The sequence below is a fragment of the Lutra lutra genome, chromosome 18 (genome assembly GCF_902655055.1).
Source record: "Lutra lutra chromosome 18, mLutLut1.2, whole genome shotgun sequence".
NCBI classification, from domain to species: Eukaryota; Metazoa; Chordata; class Mammalia; order Carnivora; family Mustelidae; genus Lutra; species Lutra lutra.
This window is the reverse complement of record NC_062295.1, coordinates 24,653,195-24,676,594: the sequence shown is the minus strand read 5'-3', so window position 1 is coordinate 24,676,594 and position 23,400 is coordinate 24,653,195. Positions and strand designations below refer to the sequence as shown.

Here is a 23,400-nt window from a genome sequence, read left to right as displayed (position 1 = left end):
TTTGTTTCTCTTGCCTCATATCTAGAAAGAAGCTGCTACCTAACGTTAAAGAGGTTACTGCCTGTGTTCTCCTCTAGGATCTTTAAAAAATATTTTAAATCAACATATAATCTGTTGTTTGTTTCAGGGTACAGGTCTGTGGTTCATCAGTCTTACATAAGACACAGTGCTCACCGTGACACATTTCTTCCCCAGTGTCCATCACCCTGCCACCCCATCCCCCCATTTCCTTACCCTCCAACAACCCTCAGTTTGTTTCCTAAGATTAAGAGCCTCTTGGGCTGCCTGGGTGGCTCAGTGGGTTAAGCCTCTGCCTTTGGCTCAGGTCATGATCTCAGGGTCCTGGGATTGAGTCCCACATCGGGCTCTCTGCTAGGCAGTGAGCCTGCTTCCTCCTCTCTCTCTCTCTCTCTCTCTCTACTTGTGATCTCTCTCTGTCAAATAAATAAAATCTTTAAAAAAAAAAGACCCTCTTAGGTTTGTCTCCCTCTCTGGTTTCACATTGTTTTATTTCTTCTCTTCCCTTATGATTCTCTTGTTTCCTAAATTCTGCATATTAGTGATATCATATGGTAATTGTCTTTCTCTGATTGACTTATTTTACTTGGCATAATAACCTCTGGTTCTATCCATGTCATTGCAAATGGCAAAATTTCAATTTTTTGATGGCTAATAGTCCTTTATATATATTTATATATATTATATAAGTATATAGATATATGCTATATATCATATATAGTATTTTGTATATATGTATATATAAAAAACACATCTTCATTCATCTGTCAAAGGACACAGCTGGGCTCTTTCCTTAGTTTGGCTATTGTGGACATTGCTGCTATAACCATTCGGGTACATGTGCCCCTTCGGATCACTACATTTGTATCTTTAGGGAAAATACTCAGTAGTACAATTGCTGGGTCATAGGGTAGCTCTATTTTAAACTTTTTGAGGAAACTCCATACTGTTTTCCAGGGTGGCTACACCAGCTTGCATTCCCAATGGCGTAGGAGGGTTCCCCTTTCTCTGCATCCTCGCCAACACCTGTCATTTCCTGACTTGTTAATTTCAGCTATTCTGACAAGTATAAGGTGGTATCTCATTGTGGTTTTGATTTGTATTTCCCTGATGCCAAAAGATTTTGAGCACTTTTTCATGTGTCTGTTGGCCATTTGGATGTCTCCTTTGCAGAAATGTCTGTTCATGTCTTCTGCCCATTTCTTGATTGTAATATTTGTTCTTCAGGTGTTGAGTTTGATAAGTTCTTTCTAGATTTTGGATACTAGCCCTTTATCCGATATGTCATTTGCAAACATCTTCTCCCATTCTGTTGGTTGTCTTTTGGTTTTGTTGGCTGTTTTCTGTGCAAAAGCATTTTTTAAAAAATTATTATCTTTTAATTATTATTTTCAATTAGCCAGAATATAGTACATCATTAGTTTTTGAGGTAGTGTTCAGTGATTCATTAGTTGCATATAACATCCAGGTGCTCATCACCACACATGCCCTCCTTGATACCCATCACCCGGTTATCCCATCCCTACCCCCTCCCTTCTCTAACCCTTAGTTTTGTTTTCAGAGTGCAGAGTATCTCATGGTTTGTCTCTCTCTCTGATATCTTCCCATTCAATTTTCCCTCCCTTCTCCCGTGGTCCTCCACACCATTCCCTAAGTTCCACATATGAGTGAAACCATATAATTGTCTTTCTCTGCTTGACTTATTTCACTTAACATAATCCCCTCTAGTTCCACCCATGTCAATAAAATGGTGGGTATCCATCCTTTGTGATAGCTGAGTAATACTCCATTGTATTCATGAATCATATTTTCTTTATCCATTCATCTGTTTAAGGGCAGTTCCTTCTACAGTTGGGTATTGTTAACATTTCTGCTATGAACATTGGGGTGCATGGGCCCCTTTTTTTCAGTACATCTGTATCTTTTGGGTAAATATGTAGTATCGCAATTTCTGGGTCATAGGTAGCTCTATATTTAACGTCTTGAAGAACCTCCATATTGTTTTCCAGAGTGATTGTATCAGCTTGCCTTCCCACCCAAAGTGCAAGAGGGTTCCCCTTTCTCCACATCTTTACCAACACTTGTTTCTTGTCTTGTTAATTTTTGCCATTCTAACAGTTATAAGGTGGTATCTCATTGTGGTTTTGATTTTATTTCCCTGATGACTAGTGATGTTGAACATTTTTTCATGTGTCTCTTAGCCATTTGTATGTCTTCTTTGCAGAAGTGTCTGTTCATGTCTTCTGCCCATTTCTTAATTGGATGATGATGATGATGATGATGATGATGATGATTTTTGGGTGTTAAGTTTGAAAAGTTCTTTATAGATCTTAGATGCTAGCCCTTTATCTTATATGTCATTTACAAATATCTTCGCCTATTCTGTGGGTTGCCTCTTAGTTTTGTTGACTGTTTCCTTTGCTGTGCAAAAGATTTTAATCCTGATGAAGTCCCAAAAGTTCATTTTTGCTTTTGTTTCTCTTTTGTTTTTTGGGAGGTTTTTGATTACTGTTTCAATTTCATTACTGGTAATTGGTTTATTCAGATTGTCTATTTCTTCCTGTTTCAGTCTTGATAGTTTATAAGTTTCCAGGAAGGCATCCATTTCTTCCAGGTTGCTTAATTTGTTGCCATAAGTTGCTGATAATAATTCTTTTTTTAAAAAAAGATTTTCTTTATTTATTTGACAGAGATCACAAGTAGGCAGAGAGGCAGGCAGAGAGAGGGGGGAAGCAGGCTTCCTGCTGAGCAGAGAGCCAATGCAGGGCTCAATCCCAGAACCTGGGATCATGACCTGAGCTGAAGGCAGAAGCTTTAACCCACTGAGCCACCCAGGCGCCCCAGCCGATAATAATTTCTAATAATTGTTTGTATTTCCTTGGTGTTGGTTGTGATATCTCCCCTTTCATTCATGATTTTATTAATTTGGGTCCTTTCTCTTTTCTTTTTAATAATTCTGGCCAGAGGTTTATTGATCTTACTAATTCTTTCCAAGAACCAACTTCTAGTTTTGTTGATCTGCTTTTCCTATTTCTATTTCATTGATTTCTGCTCTAATCTTTCTTATTTCTCATCTCCTCCTTGGTTTAAGGCTTTATTTGCTGTTCTTTCTCTAGGTCCTTTAGGTGTAAAGTTAGCTTGTGCATTTGGAATTTTTCTACTTTTTTTTGAGAGAGGTTCTGATGGCTATGTATTTCCCCTTTAGGATCTCCTTGGAAGTATGCCATAGGTTTTGGACCAATGTGTTTTCATTCTCATTAGTTTCTATGAATTGTTTAAGTTCCTTTTTAATTTCCTGGTTGACCCATTCATTCTTTAGCATTTTTAACCTTGAAGTATTTGCATTCCTTCCAAATTTTTCCTTGTGGTTGAGTTCTAGTTTCAATGCATTGTGGTCTGAAAATATGCAAGGAATAATCTCAATATTTTTGTGTCAGTTGAGGCCTGATTTGTGACCCAATATGTGGTCTATTCTGGAGAAAATTCCATTTACACTCGAGAAGAATCAGTGTTCTGTTGTTTTAAGGTAGAATGTTCTGTGTATATCTATGAAGTCCCTCTGGTCCAATGAATCCTTCAAAGCTCTTGTCTCTTTGTTGATCTTCTGCTTACATGATCTGTCCATTGCTGTGAGTGGATTATTGAGGTCTCCTACTAGTAATGTATTATTATCAATGTGATTCTTTATTTTGGTAGATAGTTTATGTAGTTGGCTACTGTCATATTGGGGACATAGATATTTACAATTGTTAGGTTTTCTTGTTGGGTAGCCCCTTTAAGTATATGATATAGTATATGATATAGTATATGTATATGATATAGTATATATATATATATATATATATAGTATATGATATAGTGTCCCTCTACATCTCTTATTAAACTATTTGGTTTATAATCTAATTTATCTGATATAGGAATTGCTACCCCAGCTTTCTTTTAGGTCCGTTGGTCTGATAAATGTTTCTCTATCCCCTCACTTTTCTTTTTTTTTTTTTTTAAGATTTTATTTATTTGTCAGAGAGAGAGAGAGGAGAGCGAGCGAGCACAGGCAGACAGAATGGCAGGCAGAGGGAGAAGCAGGCTCCCCGCCAAGCAAGGAGCCCGATGTGGGACTCGATCCCAGGATGCTGGGATCATGACCCGAGCCGAAGGCAGCCGCCTAACCAACTGAGCCACCCAGGCGTCCCTATCCCCTCACTTTTAATCTGAAGGTGTACTTAGGTTCAACTGAGTCTCTTGTAGACAGGATATGGATGGGTCCTGTCTTTTGAATCTAATCTGAAACCCTGTGCCATTTCATGGGTGCATTTAGGGCATTCACTTTGAGTTTAACTTTTGAAAGATATGTTTTTAGTGCCATCATATTGCCTGTAAAGACCCTGTTTCTATAGGTTGTCTCTGTAAATTTCTAGTCTATATTACTCTTGGAGTCTGACTTCTTTTATAGTTCTTCCCCTTTAATATTACTTGCAGGTCGGGCTCGGTGGTCACATATTCTTTCAGTTTTTGCCCATCCTGGAAGCTCTTTATCTCTCTGTCCATTCTGAATGACAGCCTTGCTGGATTAAGTATTCCTGGCTGCATGTTCTTCTCATTAGTACCCTGAATATGTCTTGCCAGCCCTTTCTGGCTTGCCAGGTCTCTATGGATAGGGCTGATGTTAATCTGATAATCCTCCCTCTTTATGTTAGAACTCTCTTCCCCTATCTCCTCTCAGGATAGCTTCCTTGGCTCTAAGATGTGCAAGTTTCACTATCATATGCCAGGGTGTTAGTCTATTTTTATTGATCTTGGGAGGGATCCTTTATACCTCTTGGACATGAATGCTTGTTTCCAGATTAGGGAAGTTTTCAGCTATCATTTGCTCAAATATACCCTCTAGTCCTCTCTCTCCACCCCCTCAGAGATCCCAATAATTTGGACATTGGAAGATTTAATGGCATCATTGATCTAAATCTGTTCTCATGTGCTTCTAGCTGCTTATCCCTATCTTCCTTGGTTTCCTTCCTTTCTGTCAGCTCATCTTCTAGATCACAATCTCATTCTTCTGCCTCATTTACCCTGGCTGTTAATGTATCCATTTTAGAGTGCATCTCATTCATAGTATTTTTAAGTTCATCCTGATTAGATCTCATTTCTGCCCCTAGAGATTCTATATTGTTGGCAATGCTTTCCTCAAGCCTAGCTATTGACTTCATAATTGCTACCCTGAAGGCTATCTTTGACATCTTGCTTGTGTCCCTGTCCATTAGATCTGTGGCAGAGGACATTGTCTCTGGTTGTTTTCTTTGTTGGGAGATCCTTCTCCTAGTCATTCTGTTGAGGGATAGTTGTGGGAATATACAGAGTCCAAAGTATCAAACATGATCCAAGCAAAATGCACTTACAAAAAAAAAAAGTGGTCAAAAGCTACCACAGATACACCATCACAGCCAAGATGATCCAAGACAAAAAAAAAAAAAAAAAAAAAAAAAAAAAAAAAAAAAAAAAGAGAGAGAAAGATAAAAGAGAGAGAGAGAAAAAAAGAAGGGGGGTCGGAGAGAGAGATTTTGATCTCTCAGGGTGGACACAGAAGGGTGATTTGCCTGTTCCTGCTTGATTTTTTTGGTCTCTGTATTAGAAGACACTATACTCCAAAATTGCAAAGAAATCAGAACTTACATATATATCAAGATAAAATTGAATAGAGTGAAAAAAAAACCAGGCTAATATGGAGTATAGATCTATAAAACACATTTATGAAAAAGAAAATAAAAGTTAAAAAGTGACTTAAAAACATAGGTTGGGAAATGTGAATCTATTTGAAATGAGAGCTGGGTTAAAAAAAAAAGAATAAGAAAAGAAACTAAAAAAGAAAGTAAAATTTTAGCCTGAAGTATAAGCGAGTTGTGAGGAAACACCTGGAACTTCCTATAGTATTTTCCTGTGGTGTTAGAGTTTTACAGTCCTGTGGGAAATGAGATAATCATTCACTTGTTCTTCCAGTCTGTCTTCTGGGGGAGGGCCCTACTGCTGGGCTCATGCATCTTTGCCTGGATGGAGTTACCCCACCCCTTGTCAGGGGGATAGGTTTAATGTGATCTGGTTGACTGTATGGCTTTTGTTCTTTTGTTCTTTGGCTTTTGTTCTTTCTGCTTCTCTTTAGAAGGTCAGAGAAAACGTGGTCATGTGTGAATCTCTGGCCCAACCCAGAGCCACAGTGTTGCAGTCTGCCCCCCTTAACATGTGCTCCAGATCCATCTGTCTCCATCTCTACCTGTACTAAAATCCACAGACTTGCATCTTCTAGGGGAGGGGCCTGTTTCTTTGATTCTCAAATGTCTTTGCCCTGTGCAGAATTGCTCCACCTTGTCTGGGGCCAGGGTAAGTAATCTTCTATGCTTGCTGTATGTGGATTTTGTTCCCTGAAGGCTTTCCACGAAGCTTTAGAGGACAAGAGTGAAAATGGCAGCCTCCAAGTCTCTGGTTCTGGATTAAAAAATTTGGGGCCCCACTCCTCTATGAGCCCTCAGAGAAAAGCAGTCAGTCATGCCTGTCTCCCTGCTCTCTGACCACACTTGGTGCTCACCTGGCCTATGACTAAGCATTTCTATTTCAGGCACATGACCCCGTTTGGAGTATCCAAACCCAGAAGTCTCCTGTGGCATGCTCCCGAGCCTCCAGTAGAGATATGGGCATCTCCCTGGTTCTGCTGCATTTTGGGCCCCTGCTTGGAGATCAGTGGCCCAACAGTGTCTTGGGTCACAGTTATGGCAGCCCTGAGCTGAGAGCCCACTCCTGGTCTCATTCTTTGCAGTCAGCTGTCCTGCTCTGATTCCTGGGAGCTCTGCCACACTCAGGCACCCCCGGTCTTCCTGTGACCCCAAAGACACTGAGACCACACTGTCCCAGTGAGAGTTCCATCTCCTGCTAGGCTGCCTGAGTGACATTCCTCACCAGAGAAGACTTCTGAAAGTTCCAATTTTGTGCTCCACAGCTCTATCACTAGCCGGTAGTCTGCTGACAGAGGATCCCTCCTTCTGCAGTCTCTCATCCCATATATCACTTTGGATTCACTTCTCTGCACCTCCTACCTTGTGGGAAATGGTTGCTTGTCTATTTGTAGAGCTGTAGCTATTCTTTTCTTCTATCTCCAGTTGAGTTTGCAGGTGTTCAGAATGGTTTGATAGTTACCTAGCTGAATTCCTCGGACCAGACAAAATTAAGGTTGCCTACTCTTCTGCCATCTTGGACTTCTTCTAAATCTGAGTTCTCTATTTTGTTCCATTGGTCTATACATCTGTTTTTGTGCCAGAACCATACTGTCTTGATGATTGCACCTTTGTAAGAGAGCTTGAAGTCCAAAATTGTGATGCTACCAGCTTGGTTTTCTTTTTCAATATTCCTTTGGCTATTCAGGGTCTTTTCTAGTTCTATACAAGTTTTAGGATTATTTATTCCAGTTCTGTGAAAAAAGTTGATGGTATTTTGATAGGGATGGCATTGAATGTATAGATTGCTCTAGGTAGCATAGGCATTTTATCAATATTTGTTCTTTCAATCCACGAGCATGGGACATTTTCCCATTTCTTTGTGTCTTCCTTAATTTCTTTCATGAATGTTCTGTAGTTTTCTGACTACAAATCCTTTGCCTCTTTGGTTAGATTTTTTTAAAAGATTTTATTTATTTGACAGACACAGATCACAAGTAGGCAGAGAGGCAGGCAGAGAGAGAGGGGGAAGTAGGCTCCCTGCTGAGCAGAGAGCCCAATGTGGGGCTCCATCCCAGGACTCCAGGATCATGACCTGAGCTGAAGGTAGAGGCTTTAACCCACTGAGCCACCCAGGCTCCCCTGTTAGATTTATTCCTAGATATCTTAGTGTTTTTGTTGCAATTGTAAATTATATCAACTCCTTAATTTCTCTTTCTTATGTCTGATTGTCGGTGTATAGAAATGCATTCTGTGCATTGATTTTATATCCTGTCACATTCCTGAACTCCTGTATGAGTTCTAGTAATTTTGGGGTGGAGTCCTTTGGGTTTTCCACATAAAGTATCATGTTATCTGCAAAGAGTAAGAGTTTGACTTCTAAGCTACTATTTCTTTAAATAAAATTTCTGCCCCTTTTCCTCTCTTTCCTTCTTCTGGGACTCCTGTAATATGCATGTTACTAGATTTGATGGAGTCACTGAATTCCATAAGTCTATTCTTATGTTATACTTTCTCTATGCTGTTCAGCTTCTTTAATTTCTGTTACTTTGTCTTCTCTGTCAGTAATTCATTCCTCTGCTTCTTCCAGCCTGCTGTTCATTGCATCAGTCCTGTTTCCAATCTCATTTACTCCACTCTTCATTTCTGACTGATTCTTTTAAAAACTCTTTTCTCTCTGCAGTAGGGGTCTCACTGATCTCTTCTATTCTTTTTTTTTAAGCCCAGAGAGTATCCTTGTGATTGTTGCTTTAAATTCTCAATCAGACATGTTACTTATATCTGCTTTGCTTAGATCCCTTGTTGTAACCTTATCTTGTTCTTTCATTTTGGATGAATTCCTCCATTTGGCATTTTGTTTAAGTCTTTGTCTTCTTTTTTTGTGTGCGTGTGTGTTAGAAAGACCCATTATTTTTCTTGTTCCTGATACTCTCAGGACCCCTGTATGGATTTATGTGGAAGAGGTCATATAGTGTCCAGGGCCTGATGCTTCAACGAGTGTTTCTGATTTGTGCTGCACGCACGTACTGTTGCTCTGTTCTTCATACCACTGGTCTGCAGAGGCTGTTCTTGCCTGCATTGGGCAGTGCGTGGTCTCTGGACAGAATGGTTTTAACTAGTTGTGTTCTGGTCTGCTTGGTAAATGAGACCTGATACTACTTCCACTACAACTGAAGCCCTACACAACTCTCGGTCAGGAGACAAGGTGTGGGCAGGGATTTGTGCTGGTCTTTTGGAAGTGGGGCCTGTCACACTGTGCTTGAGGAAAGCTTGATTGAGAAGGATAGTCCACCAGAGTTCAAGGGATGGGGCTTTGTGTAAGAAAGTTAGGCAGCCAGTTTTGGCACTGTGCTGTTTCCAGTGACTCTGTGTTTATGCTGTGGGCAGATGAGGGAAATGTCGCCAGAGAGCTCTTTTTTCCCCAGAGATGTATCTGGGAACAATGCCTCTTTGGTATGTGCCTGGAGAAGAGGGAACAATATCCCCCCATGTGCCCCAGGCAGTCCTCAGTGCCCTGTTTCCATGGGATCTGCCCCTGTGTTGTTTGCCTGCCTTCTTTCCAGGAGCAGCACCATGCCCTTGGAGGTCTATCCCAGCCAAGGCAGCTTACCTTTAAAACTGCAGGCTTTAAGCCCCGCTGGTTGCAAGAAATCATGAAACTCAGTCCTTCTAGTTTTCCAAGCCCATATCTTTTGCAAAACATTCTCCTTGTGTGTGCTCCTGTGTGCTCCCCTCTCTCTCAGCATTTCTTTGCAACTCTGGCTCCCTTCATATCCCAGCACCCATGGTCTTTTTTTCTCCCCTTTATCACTTCTCCACACTTTCTATCTTCTTTGATGAGGCCTCTTTTCTCCCTTTAGTGTGGAGTTGTTCTGTCATTCTTCAAATGATTTCTGGGGTATTTAGGATGATTTTTATAGTTATCTATTTGTGTTGGTGAGACAAGATGAGCCTAGGGTCTTCCTACTTTACCACCATCTTCTTCTTCCTCCTCCAGATTTACTATTTTTTAAGTTGAAAGCAAAAATCTATGTGTCTGGACAAAGACTTATTTGCTTACAAATTTACTTCATTTGAATGTTGTCTGAGTTATGATAACCAAATGATAATTCTAATTTCCTTAACATATTGAAATTATATTTTCAAATGATATTACTAATTCTAATTAAAATATTTTATTTTTATTTTTTAAGCCCAAAGGAGATACTGTCCGTTGTTTAACAATGCTTGGTCATTTTGGTTTTGAATGTTTGCCTCATCAGTTGGTGAATCGATCTATCCAACAAGGATTCTCTTTTAATATTCTCTGTGTGGGTAAGTGTCTGACTCTTCATCTGAATTATTAATTAATTTTATTTAATGCTCATTTCAACTTATCTTAAGTAGTATAACACTGGTGCTGTTAATTCAAGACCATGTCTGTTGATCTGTATTTGTTTTCATCATGTTAGTCATACTACCTTGACTTTTTTTTCTTTAAATGTTTCATTGCTCTTCAAAATTGGATTATCTTTGTGTATATATTTTCTATATTATATTAATGACTGAGAGGGCCAAGAGAAGCAAGTATATTTTAAAGGAAATTATAGTCATTGAAATATTAGAGACCCTTTAAACCACTTTAGGGGTTAAGAGTGTTACTTCCTCTCATCCATCTTATGCCCCTAGATAATGCATCTATGTTTGTTACAGGGGAAACTGGGATTGGAAAATCAACACTCATTGACACATTATTCAATACTAATTTGAAAGACAAAAAATCCTCACATTTTTATTCAAATGTTGGACTTAAAATTCAGACATATGAACTTCAAGAAAGTAATGTTCAATTGAAATTAACTGTTGTGAAGACAGTGGGATATGGTGATCAAATAAACAAAGAAGCCAGGTTAGTGTTTTCTTATTTTAATTATAAAAGATTTTCTTATTTCAAGGAATTTAGTTTCTTTGTTGATATTTCCTCTGGCTATCTCTCTCCCATCTGCCTCTATCTTCACATAGCCCTCTTTGCTCCCCTTGCATCTCTTTTAAGGACATTTGTTATTTGATATAAGGTGTATCTAGATTATCCAGGATGATCTTATTTGTACAAACACTCTTTATTTTCAATAAAATTAAATTTACTAGTTTTATGGATTAGAACTCAGACATATCTTTTTGGGTCTCACCATGGAATCCACTCTTCCTTCTTTATAAGATAAGATTGATTCTTAATTTCTAAAATGGATCTTTTTCATTTATTTACTTGTGTTTGGGATGCCTGGGTAGCTCAGTCAGTTAAGCATCTGCCTTCAGCTCAAATCATGATCCCTGGGATCAAGCCCCATATTGGGCTCCGTGCTCAGTGTAGAGCCTGCTTTTCCCTCTCCCTTTGCCCCCCCACCCCCGCTTGTGCTCTCACCTTCTCTCTCTCTCATAAACAAACAAATAAATAAATAAATAAATAAATAAATAAGTGAATGAATAAAATCTTTAAATTTACTTGCTGGATTACTTGTTTTCTATCACTTATCCAAGTTATAAATAAATTCATTTCTGTAAAAATTGAAATGCACCAGATGAAATGAAAACCCACTTAGCCAAACATAAATACTTTGGGCCTTTTCTTTTTCCAACAACAGACACTACTGCAGGTTTAGTAAGTGTCGTCTCAGACCTTTTGTTGTCATACAACTACTGAATTTTTGTAATAATTAAGATATGTTTGAAATAATACAGAACAAACTTATTTAAATTATATTATGTGTAATTAAAAATGCATACACCTTTATGAACAGGTTAGTAGATAATTCTGAAACATCCTAAAAACAAAAACAAAAACAAAAACCCCCAAACATCCTATGTAAACACCTTTCTATGTAAATTATGACCTCAGACATTTTTCTTGATCACAAACTCTCATCAAACTCATAGAAGAATGTAAAATGTTTTCCAGTGTCTGAGAAGGAGGAATTAAGAGTTATTGTTCAATGGATATAACATTTTAATTATGCAAGATGAACAAGTTCTTGAGATCTTCTGGACAAGAGAAGATTTAACAGTATTTGTTATGCAAGTAGACCTCCTGTTAATTGTTCTTACCACAATTAAAAAAAACCTACAGGATGCTGCAAAAGTATTGCTTAGAGGACAATTTATAGCATAAAATACTTATATTAGGAAAAAAAAAAGATATTCCCAAGTATTGTAATTTCCATGTTAAGAAACTAGACAAATAAAAAAAAATTTACCCTAAAGCAAGAAAAAGAATGAAAAATTATACTACAGCAGAAATTGATGAAAACAGAAAAAAAGTTCAGAAAACCATTTAAATCAGCAAATTAACTTTGCTGGTTATTTATAAAGGTTGAGAAGAGTGAAAAACTTTAACCAGACTGAGCAAGCAAAAGAAATGAGGAGTCAAATATCACTAATCTCAGGAATAAAAAAGCAGACATTATTACTGGTTTTATAAAAATTAAAAAGATAAGAACACAACAAATAATTCAATGCCTATAAAGTCAGCAGTTTATTTTTTATCTTTTTTTTTTTTAGGGTGCAAGCTGCTTGGATTTGAATTTAATTTTTTTATTATGTTCACTTAACCAGTGTATAATGTCAACAATTTAGATGCTTTTCATAAAAGGCCTTTATTGTGTTGAGATAAATTCTTTCTATACCTAGTTTCATGAGTTTTTTTTTTAATCATGAAAAGGTGTTGAATTTTATCAAATACTTTTCTGCAACTATTGGTTATTTGATTTTCATTTTGCAATGTGGCATTTATAAATCAATTTGCTTATGTTGAATAATCCTTGCATTCTGAAGATAAATCCCTCTTTGTCTTTGTGTATGATCCTTTTAATTTGATGTTGAATTCATTTGCTAAGTATTTCATTGAAGACTTTGCATCTGTGTTCAATAGGGATATTGGCCTGTCATTTCTTCTCATTATTAGTATTAGTATTAGTATTAGTATCAGGATAATTCTGACCATTCAAATGAGTTTAAAATTTTCCCTTTAAATTTGTGGAAGAGTTTAAGTATTGGTGTTAATTCTTCCTTAAGTGTTTATTAGAATTCAATATTGAAGCCATATGGTCCTGAGTTTCTCTATGTTGATAGATTAAAAAAAAGATTTTATTTATTTATTTGGCAGAGATCACAAGTAGGCAGAGAGGCAGGCAGAGAGAAGAGAGAGAGAGGAGGAAGCAGGCTCCCCACCAAGCAGATTGCCTGATGCTGAACTCGATCCCAGGACCTTGAGATCATGACCTGAGCTGAAGGCAGAGGCTTAACCCACTGAGCCCCTATGTTGGTAGACTTTTGATTACTTATTTAACCTCATTATTTGTACAAGAACACCTCATTTTACTACTCTTCACTTAATTGTTCTTACCAGATATGTTTTTTTATGTTTCTTTTTTAAAAATTTCTTTTCAGTGTTCCAGAATTTATTGTTTATACACTACACCCAGTGCTCCATGCAATACATGCCCTCCATAATACCCACCACCAGTCTCACCCAACCCCTCAGCCCCCTCCCCTCCAAAACCGTCAGTTTGTTTCTGAGTCCACAGTATCTCATGGCTTGCCTCTCCCTCCTATTCCCCCCAACTCACTTCTCTCTATCTCCCCATGTCTTCCATGTTATTCCTTATGCTCCACAAACAAGCAAAACCATATGATAATTGACTCTCTCTGCTTGACTTTTCACTCATTATAATCTCCTCCAGTCCCATCCATGCTGATACAAAAGCTGGGTATTCATCCTTTCTGATGGAGGCATAATACTCCATAGAATATATGGACCATATCTTCTTTACCCATTTGTCCGTTGAAGGGCATCTTGGCTCTTTCCACAGTTTGGCAACTGTGGCCCTTGCTGCTATGAACATTGGGGTACAGTTAGCCCTTCCTTTCATTACATCTGTATCTTTGGGGTAAATACCCAATAGTGCAATTACAGGGACATAGGGAAGCTCTATTTTTAATTTCTTAGGAAACTCACTTTTCCAAAGTGGCTGCACCAACTTGCATTCCCACCAACAGTGTAAGAGGGTTCCCCTTTCTCCATATCCTCTCCAACACTTGTTGTTTACTGTCTTGTTAATTTTGGCCATTCTCACTGGTGTCAGGTAGTATCTCAATGTGGTTTGATTTGAATCTCCCTGATGGCTAGTGATGATGAACATTTTTTCATGTGTCTGTTAGCCATTCGTATGTCTTCTTTGGAGAAATGTCTGTTCATGTCTTCTGCCCATTTTTTTTGACATGATTATCTGTTTTTTTTGGGTGTTGCGTTTGAGGAGTTCTTTACAGATCTTGGGTATCAGTCCTTTGTCTGTACTGTCATTTGCGAATATCTTCTCCCATTCCATGGGTTGCCTCTTTGTTTTGTTGACTGTTTCCTCTGCTGTGCAGAAGCTTTTGATCTTGATGAAGTCCCAAAAGTTCATTTTTGCTTTTGTTTCCTTTGCCTTTGGAGACATATCCTGAATGAAATTCCTGTGGCTGATGTGGAAGAGATTGCTGCCTATGTTCTCCTCTAGGATTTTGATAGATTCCTGCCTCACGTTGAGGTCTTTTATCCATTTTGAGTTTGTCTTTGAGTATGGTGTAAGAGAATGTTCGAGTTTCATTCTTCTACACATAGCTGTCCAATTTTCCCAGCACCATTTAATGAAGAAACTGTCTTCTTTCCACTGGATATTTTTTCCTGTTTTTGTTTGTTTTACAGATGGAAGGTTTGTGGCAACTGTTTGTGAAGCAAGTCTATCATGATGGTTTTTCCAACAGCATTTGGTGACTTTGTGACTCTGTGTCACATTTGGTAATTTTTGGCAATATTCAAAAATTTTCATTATTGTATTTGTTATGGTGATCTATGATCAGAGATTTTGATGTTACTATTGTAATTGTTTTGGGGTACCATAACTTGTGCTCACAGAAGACAGTGAATTTACTTTATTTTATTTTTCTTATTTTTGCAAATGCCAACATTTAGTTACTATAGTTATATACACATGTGCAAATACATATGTACACCAAAGAAAAATACACAAGCTCTTGATGCTCACATGAATTTCTGGAGGTCTATAGGCCAGGGCTTTGAAGAAGCTCAGGTAGTCTTTAGTGAGGCTGCCCCTCATTGCCCATGTGCCCAGCAGAGCAATTCACTGAGAAATCCAGAGTCCTTTGTCCCTTACCATGGCTCAGCCATTCATAGGCCTCATGGTTCCTTGAAAAGGCTGGGCTCCTTCCTTTGTCTGCCTTCCTCTGCTCGGATATCCTTCTATACCTCTGGAGACCCTGAGTATTTCTTTCTTTCTTTCTTTTTTTTTTAGCTTTATTTTTTCAGTGTTCCAAGATTCATTGTTTATGCATCACACCCAGTGCTCCATGCAATATGTGCCCTCCTTAATACCCACCACCAGGCTCACCCAACCCCTCACCCCCCCCCAAGCCCTCAGTTTGTTCCTCAGTGCCCACAGTCTCTCATGGTTCATCTCCCCCACCGATTTCCCCCAACTCATTTTTCCTCTCCTTCTCCCAATGTCCTCCATGTTATTCCTTGGCTCCACAAGTAAGTGAAATCATATGATAGTTGACTCTCTCTGCTTGACTTATTTCATTCAGCATAATCTCCTCCAGTCCCATCCAAGTTGATACAAAAGTTGAGTATTCATCCTTACTGATGGAGACATGATATTCCATTGTATAAATGGACCATATGTTCTTTATCCATTGGTCTGTTGAAGAGCATCTTGGCTCTTCCACAGTTTGGTGACTGTGGCCATTGCTGCTATGAACATTGGAGTACAGATGGCCCTTCCTTTCACTACATCTGTATCTTTGGGGTAAATATCCAATAGTGCAATTGCAGAGTCATAGGGAAGCTCTATTTTTAATTTCTTGAGGAATCTCTGTACTGTTTTCCAAAGTGGCTGCACCGACTTATATTCCCACTAACAGTGTAAGAGGGTTTCCCTTTCTCCACATCCTTCCTGTCTTGCTAATTTTGGCCATTCTAACTGGTGTAAGGTGGTATCTCAATGTGGTTTTAATTTGAATCTCCCTGATGGCTAGTGATGATGAACATTTTCTCATGTGTCTGTTAGCCATTCATATGTCTTCATTGGAGAAGTGTCTGTTCATGTCTTCTCATTTTTTGATGTGATTATCTGTTTTTTTGAGTATTGAGTTTGAGGAGTTCTTCATAGATCTTGGATATCAGAAATAAAAGGTATTCAAATTGGCAAAGAAGAAGTCAAACTCTCTCTCTTCACAGATGACGTGATACTCTATATGGGAAACCCAAAAGACTCCACCCCCATAACTATAGAACTCATACAGCAATTCAGTAATGTGTCAGGATACAAAATCAATGTACAGAAATCAGTTGCTCTCTTATACACTAATAATGAAAATATAGAAAGGGAATTAGAGAATAGCACCAAGAACCATAAGATACCTGGGAATAAACCTAACCCAAGAGGTGAAGGATCTGCCCTCGAGGAACTACAGAACATTCATGAAAGAAATTGAAGAAGACACAAAAAGATGGAAAAGCATTTCATGCTCATGGATCAGAAGAGTAAATATTGTTAAAATGTCTATACTGCCTAGAGCAATCTGTACTTTCAATGCCACCCCTATCAAAATTCCACCAGCATTTTTCAAAGTGCTGGAACAAACAATCTTAAAATTTGTATGGAACCAGAAGAGACCCCGAATTGCAAAGAAAAACAAAACTGGGGGCATCACATTGCTTGATTTCAAGCTTTACCTCAAAGCTGTGATCACCAAGGCAGCATGGTACTGGCATAAAAACAGACGCATAGACCAGTGGAACAGAATAAAGATTCCAATTATGGACCCGCAACTCTATGGTCAAATAATCTTTGACAAAGCAGGAAAAAATATCCAGTGGAAAAAAGACAGTCTCTTCAATAAATGGTGCTGGGAAACTTGGACAGTTATGTATAGAAGAATGAAGCTTGGCCATTCTCTTACATCATACACAAAGATAAACTCAAAATGGATAAAAGACCTCAACGTGAAGCAGGAATCTATCAAAATCCTAGAGGAAAACATAGGCAATAACCTCTTTGACATCAGTTACAGTAACTTCTTTAAGACATGTCACTGAAGGCAAAGGAAATGAAAGTGAAAATGAACTTTTGGGACTTCATCAATATCAAAGGCTTCTGCACAGCAAAGGAAAGTCCATAAAACAAAGAGGCAACCCACGGAATGGGAGAAGATATTCACAAATGACACTACAGACAAAAGACAGTGAATTTAATTAAAAAATTTCTGTGTGTCTAAGTTTTTTTTTTAATTTTTAAAAATATTATATTATATTATATTATATTATATTATTTTATTATTTCTTTTCAGTGTAACAGTATTCATTGTTTTTGCACCACACCCAGTGCTCCATGCAATACGTACCTTCCTTAATATCCACCACCTGGCTCCCCCAAACTCCTGCCTTCCGCCCCTTCAAAATCCTCAGGTTGTTTTTCAGAGTCCATAGTCTCTCATGGTTCACCTCCCATTCCAATTTCCCTCAACTCCCTTCTCCTCTCCATCTCCCCATGTCCTCCATGTTATTTGTTATGCTCCACAAATAAGTGAAACCATATGATAATTGACTCTCTCTGCTTGACTTATTTCACTCAGCATAATCTCTTCCAGTCCCGTCCATGTTGCTACAAAAGTTGGGTATTCATCCTTTCTGATGGAGGCATAATACTCCATAGTGTATATGGACCACATCTTCCTTATCCATTCATCCATTGAAGGGCATCTTGGTTCTTTCCACAGTTTGGCGACTGTGGCCATTGCAGCTATAAACATTGGGGTACAGATGGCCCTTCTTTTCACTACATCTGTATCTTTGGGGTAAATACCTGGTAGTGCAATTGCAGGGTCATAGGGAAGCTCTATTTTTAATTTCTTGAGTAATCTCCACACTGTTCTCCAAAGTGGCTGCACCAACTTACATTCCCACCAACAGTGTAAGAGGGTTCCCCTTTCTCCACATTCCCTCCAACACATGTTGTTTCCTGTCTTGCTAAGTTTGGCCATTCTAACTGGCGTAAGGTGGTATCTCAATGTAGTTTTAATTTGAATCTCCCTGCTGGCTAGTGGTGATGAATATTTTTTCATGCGTCTGATAGCCATTTGTATGTCTTCATTGGAGAAGTGTCTGTTCATATCTTCTGCCCATTTTTTGATATGATTATCTGTTTTGTGTGTGTTGAGTTTGAGGAGTTCTTTATAGATCCTGGATATCAATCTTTTGTCTGTACTGTCATTTGCAAATATCTTCTCCCATTCCGTGGGTTGCCTCTTTGTTTTGTTGACTATTTCCTTTGCTGTGCAGAAGCTTTTGATTTTGATGAAGTCCCAAAAGTTTATTTTGGCTTTTGTTTCCTTTGCCTTTGGAGACATATCTTGAAAGAAGTTGCTGTGGCTGATATTAAAGGGATTACTGCCTATGTTCTCCTCTAGGATTCTGATGGATTCCTGTCTCATGTTGAGGTCTTTTATCCATTTCGAGTTTATCTTTGTGTATGGTGTAAGAGAATGGTTGAGTTTCATTCTTCTACATATAGCTGCCCAGTTTTCCCAGCACCATTTATTAAAGAGACTGTCTTTTTTCCACTGTATATTTTTTCCTGCTTTGTCGAAGATTATTTGACCATAGAGTTGAGGGTCCATATCTGGGCTCTCTACTCTGTTCCACTGGTCTATGTGTCTGTTTTTATGCCAGTACCATGCTGTCTTGGTGATCACAGCTTTGTAGTAAAGCTTGAAATCAAGTAACATGATGCCCCCAGTTTTATTTTTGTTTTTCAACATTTCCTTAGCGATTCGGGGTCTCTTCTGATTCCATACAAATTTTTGGATTATTTGCTCCAGTTCTTTGAAGAATACCAGTGGAATTTTGATTGGAATGGCATTAAAAGTATAGATTGCTCTAGGCAGTATAGACATTTTAACAATGTTTATTCTTCCGATCCAAGAGCATGGAATGGTCTTCCATCTTTTTGTGTCTTCTTCAATTTCTTTTATGAGTGTTCTGTAGTTCCTCGAGTACAGATCCTTTACCTCTTTGGTTAGGTTTATTCCCAGGTATCTTATGGTTCTTGGTGCTATAGTAAATGGAATCGATTCTCTAACTTCCATTTCTGTATTTTCATTGTTAGTGTATAAGAAAGCCACTGATTTCTGTACATTGACTTTGTATCCTGCCACTTTTGAATTGCTGTATGAGTTCTAATAGTTTGGGGGTGGAGTCTTTTGGGTTTTCCATATAAGGAATCATGTCATCTGCAAAGAGAGAGAGTTTGACTTCTTCGTTGCCAATTTGGATACTTTTATTTCTCTTTGTTGTCTGATTGCTGTTGCTAGGACTTCTAATACTATGTTGAACAAGAGTGGTGAGAGTGGGCATCCTTGTCATGTTCCTGATCTCAATGAGAAGGCTGCAAGCTTTTTCCCATTGTGGATGATATTTCCCGTGGGTTTTTCATAGATAGATTTGGTGAAGTTCAGGAATGTTCCCTCTATCCCTATACTTTGAATCGATAAATCATTGGCCACACTAATCCAAAAGAAAAGAGAGAAAGCCCAAATTAATAAAATTATGAATGAAAAGGGAGAGATCATAACTAACACCAAGGAAGCAGAAACAATCATCAGAAGTTATTATCAACAATTATATGCCAATAAGCTAAGCAACCTAGATGAAATGGATGCATTCCTGGAAAACTATAAACTCCCAAAATTGAACCAGGAAGAAATCGACAACCTGAATAGACCGATATCTAGTAACGAGATTGAAGCAGTGATCAAAAACCTCCCAAAAAACAAGAGCCCAGGACCTGACGGATTCCCTGGGGAATTCTACCAAACTTTCAAAGAAGAAATAACACCTATTCTACTGAAGCTGTTTCAAAAAATTGAAGCAGAAGGAAAACTTCCAGACTCTTTCTATGAAGCCAGCATTACCCTGATCCCCAAAGCAGGCAAAGACCCTACCAAAAAGGAGAATTTCAGACCAATATCACTGATGAATATAGATGCTAAGATTCTCAACAAGATCCTAGCAAACAGGATCCAACAGCACATTAAAAAGATTATCCACCATGACCAGGTGGGATTCATTCCTGGGCTACAAGGATGGTTCAACATTTGCAAATCAGTCAATCAATGTGATAGAACAAATTAATAAGAGAGAAGAACCACATGGTCCTCTCAATTGATGCAGAAAAAGCATTTGACAAAATCCAGCATCTGTTCCTGATTAAAAAGCTTCTAAGTTTTTAATTCTAGTTAGTTAATACACAGTGTCGTATAGGTTGAAGATTCCAATATGTGATTCAACACTCCCTTTTTCTTTTTTAAAATTTTATTTAAATTCTAAGAAGTTCACAAATAGTGTAATACTGGTTTCAGGAGTGGAATTTAGTGATTCATCACTTACATGCAACACCCAGTGCTCATCATAAGAAGTACCCTCCTTAATACTCATTAACCATTTAGCCCATCCCCTACCCACTTCCTTCCACCAAACCTCAATTTGTTCTCTTTCTTTAAGAGTCTCATGATTTGCTCCCTTTCTCTTTTCTTCCTGGCCATATGTCCATCTTTTCTCTTTTTTTTCCTTCCCATATGTTCATCTGCTTTGTTTCTTAAGTTCAAAATATGAGTGGAATCATACGGTATTTGTTTTTCTCTGACTGACTTATTTCACTTAGCATAATACACTCTAGTTCCATTCACATCATTGCAAAGGGCAAGAAATCATTCTTTTTGATGGCTGAGTATATGTATATATGTATATATATATATATATATATATATATAATCACATCACAACTTTATCCATTCATCATTTGTGGGTATTTATTTATTTTTATTTATTTTTTATTAAAATTCAATTAACCACATATAGTAAATCATTGGTTTCAGATGTAGAGTTCAATAATTCATCAGTTGCATATAACAACCAGTGCTTATCACATCACATGTCCTCCTTAATGCCCATCACCCAATCACCCCGTTACTCTCACCTATCTCCCCTCCAGAAACCCTCAGTTTGTTTCCTATAGTTAAGAGTCTCTCCTGCTTTTTCTCTCTATCTGATGACTTCCCATTCAGTTTTTCCTCTCTTCCCCTATGATCTTCTGCATTGTTTCTTATGTTCCATATATGAGTGAAACCATATGATAATTGTCCTTCTCTGATTGACTTATTTCACTCAGCATAATATCCTCCAATTACATCAATGTTGATGTAAATGGTAAGTATTCATCCTTTCTGATGGCTGAGTAATATTCCATTGTATACATGTATCACATCTTCTTTATTCATCTGTCTGTGAACATCTTTACTCTTTCTATAGTTTGGCTATTGTAGACATTGCTGCTATAAACATTGGGGTACAGGGGCCCCTTTGGATCAATAACTTATATCTTTGGGGTAAATACCTAGTAGTGAAATTACTGGGTCATAAGGTAGATCTATTTTAATTATATCAGGAACCTCCATGCTGTTTTCCAGAGTGGCTGTAACAGGTTGCATTCCCACCAAAAGTGCAAGAGGGCTCCCCTTTCTCTGAATCCTCACCAAAATTGGTTGTTTCCTGACTTGCTAATTTTAGCCATTCTAACTGATATGAGGTGGTATCTCATTGTGGTTTTGATTTGTATTTCCCTGATACCAAGTGATGTAGAACATTTTTCATGTGTCTGTTGGCAATTTTTATGTCTTCTTCGGAGAAGTGTCTATTCATGTCTTCTGCCCATTTCTTGACTGGATTATTTGCTTTTTGGGTGTTGAGTTTGAGAAATTCTTTATAGGGTTTGGATGCGAGCCATTTATCTGTTATGTCATTTGCAAATATCTTCTCTCATTCCATAGATGGCCTTTTAGTTTTGTTGACTGTTTCCTTTGCTATGCTGAAGGTTTTTATCTTGGTGAAGTCCCCCCAAACACTTTTGTTTCCATTGGTTTTAAAGATGTGTCTTGAAAGAAGTTGCTGTGGCCACAGTGCTGTGGCCAAGGTTACTGCCTATGTTCTCCTCTAGGATTTTGATGAGTTCCTGTCTCACATTGAGGACTTTCATCCATTTTGAGTGTGTCCTTGTGTATGGTGTAAGAGAGTGGTCCAGATTTATTTTTCTTTATGTAGCTGTCCAATTTTCCCATCACCATTTATTGAAGAGACTGTCTTTTCTCCATTGGATATTCTTTCTTGCTTTATCGAAGATTAGTTAGTCAAAGAGTTGAGGGTCCATATCTGGGCTCTTTATTCTGTTCCTTTGATCTCTGTGTCTGTTTTTGTGACAGTGCCATGCTGTCTTGGTGATTACAGCTTTGTAATATAGTTTGAAATCAGGCAACGTGATGCCCCCAGCTTTGTTTTTCTTTTTCAAAATTTCCTTGGTGATTCAAGGTCTTTTCTGGTTCCATACAAATTTTAGGATTGTTGGGTCCAACACTTTGAAAAATGTCAATTGTATTTTGATTGTGATAGCATTGTAAGTATAGATTTCTCTGGTCAGCATAGACATTTAACAATATTTATTCTTCCAATCCATGATGATGGAATGTTTATTCATTTTTTTGTGTCTTCTTCAATTTCCTTCAAAAGTGTTCTGTAGTTTCTAGAGTACAGATCCTTTATCTCTTTGGTTAGGTTTATTCCAAAGTATCTTATAGTTTTTGGTGTTACTGTGAATGGATTCAATTCCCTGATTTGTCTTTCTACAGTTACATTGTTAGTGTATAAGAAAGTAACTGATTTCTGTACATTGATTTTGTATCCTGCCACATACTGAATTGCTGTATGAGTTCTAGTAATTTGAGGGTGGAGTTTTGTGGGTTTTCCACATATAGTATCATGTCATCTGCAAAGAGAGAGTTTGACTTCTTTGCCAATTTGAATACCTTTTACTTCTTTTTGTTGTTTGATTGCTGTTGCTAGGACTTCCAGTTCTATGTTGAATGATAGTGGAGAGAATGGCATCCTTGTCATGTTCCTGATCTTAAGGGAAATGCTCTCAGCATTCCCCCATGGAGAATGATATTCACTATAGACTTTTCATAGGTGTTTTTTTAATGAAATTGAAGAATATTCCCTCTATCACTAAACTCTGAAGAGTTTTAATCAGGAAAAGATGCTGTATTTTGTCAAATGCATTTTTTTTTTGCATCAGTTGAGAGGACCATGTGGTTCTTGTCTCTTCTGTTATTAATTTGTTCTATCACATAAATTGATTTGTGAATGTTGAATCACCCTTGTCTCCAAGGGATAAATCCCACCTGGTCTTGGTGGATAATCCTTTTAATATACTGTTGGATCCTGTTAGCTAGGATCTTGTTGAGAATTTTGGCATCCATATTTGCCAGAGATATTGGTGTGAAATTCTGGTTTGGGGGTCAAGGTAATGCTGGCCTCATAGAATGAGTTTGGAGTTTTCCTTCCGTTTTTATTTTTTGAATCAGCTTTAGGAGAATAGGTGTTATTTCTTCTTTTAATGTTTGGTAGAATTCCCCTGGAAATCCATCACGCCTTGGACTCTTGTTTTTTGGGAGGTTCTTGATCACTGCTTCAATTTCGTTCCTGGTTATTGTTCTATTCTGATTGTCAGTTTCTTCCTGTTTCAGTCTTGGTAGTTTATAGGTTTCC

General features: G+C 38.0%; 1 protein-coding gene across 2 annotated transcripts in view; it reads left to right on the top strand.

The window, feature by feature from the left end:
* Positions 1-23,400, top strand: part of SEPTIN14 (septin 14) — a 144,746-nt gene that overhangs the window by 5,476 nt on the left and 115,870 nt on the right. For both annotated transcript variants that reach the window (XM_047714576.1, XM_047714575.1), the window contains exons 3-4: positions 9,905-10,025; positions 10,404-10,599. In XM_047714576.1, the coding sequence (XP_047570532.1) occupies positions 9,905-10,025; positions 10,404-10,599 (317 nt within the window). The remainder of the gene's footprint in view (positions 1-9,904; positions 10,026-10,403; positions 10,600-23,400) is intronic.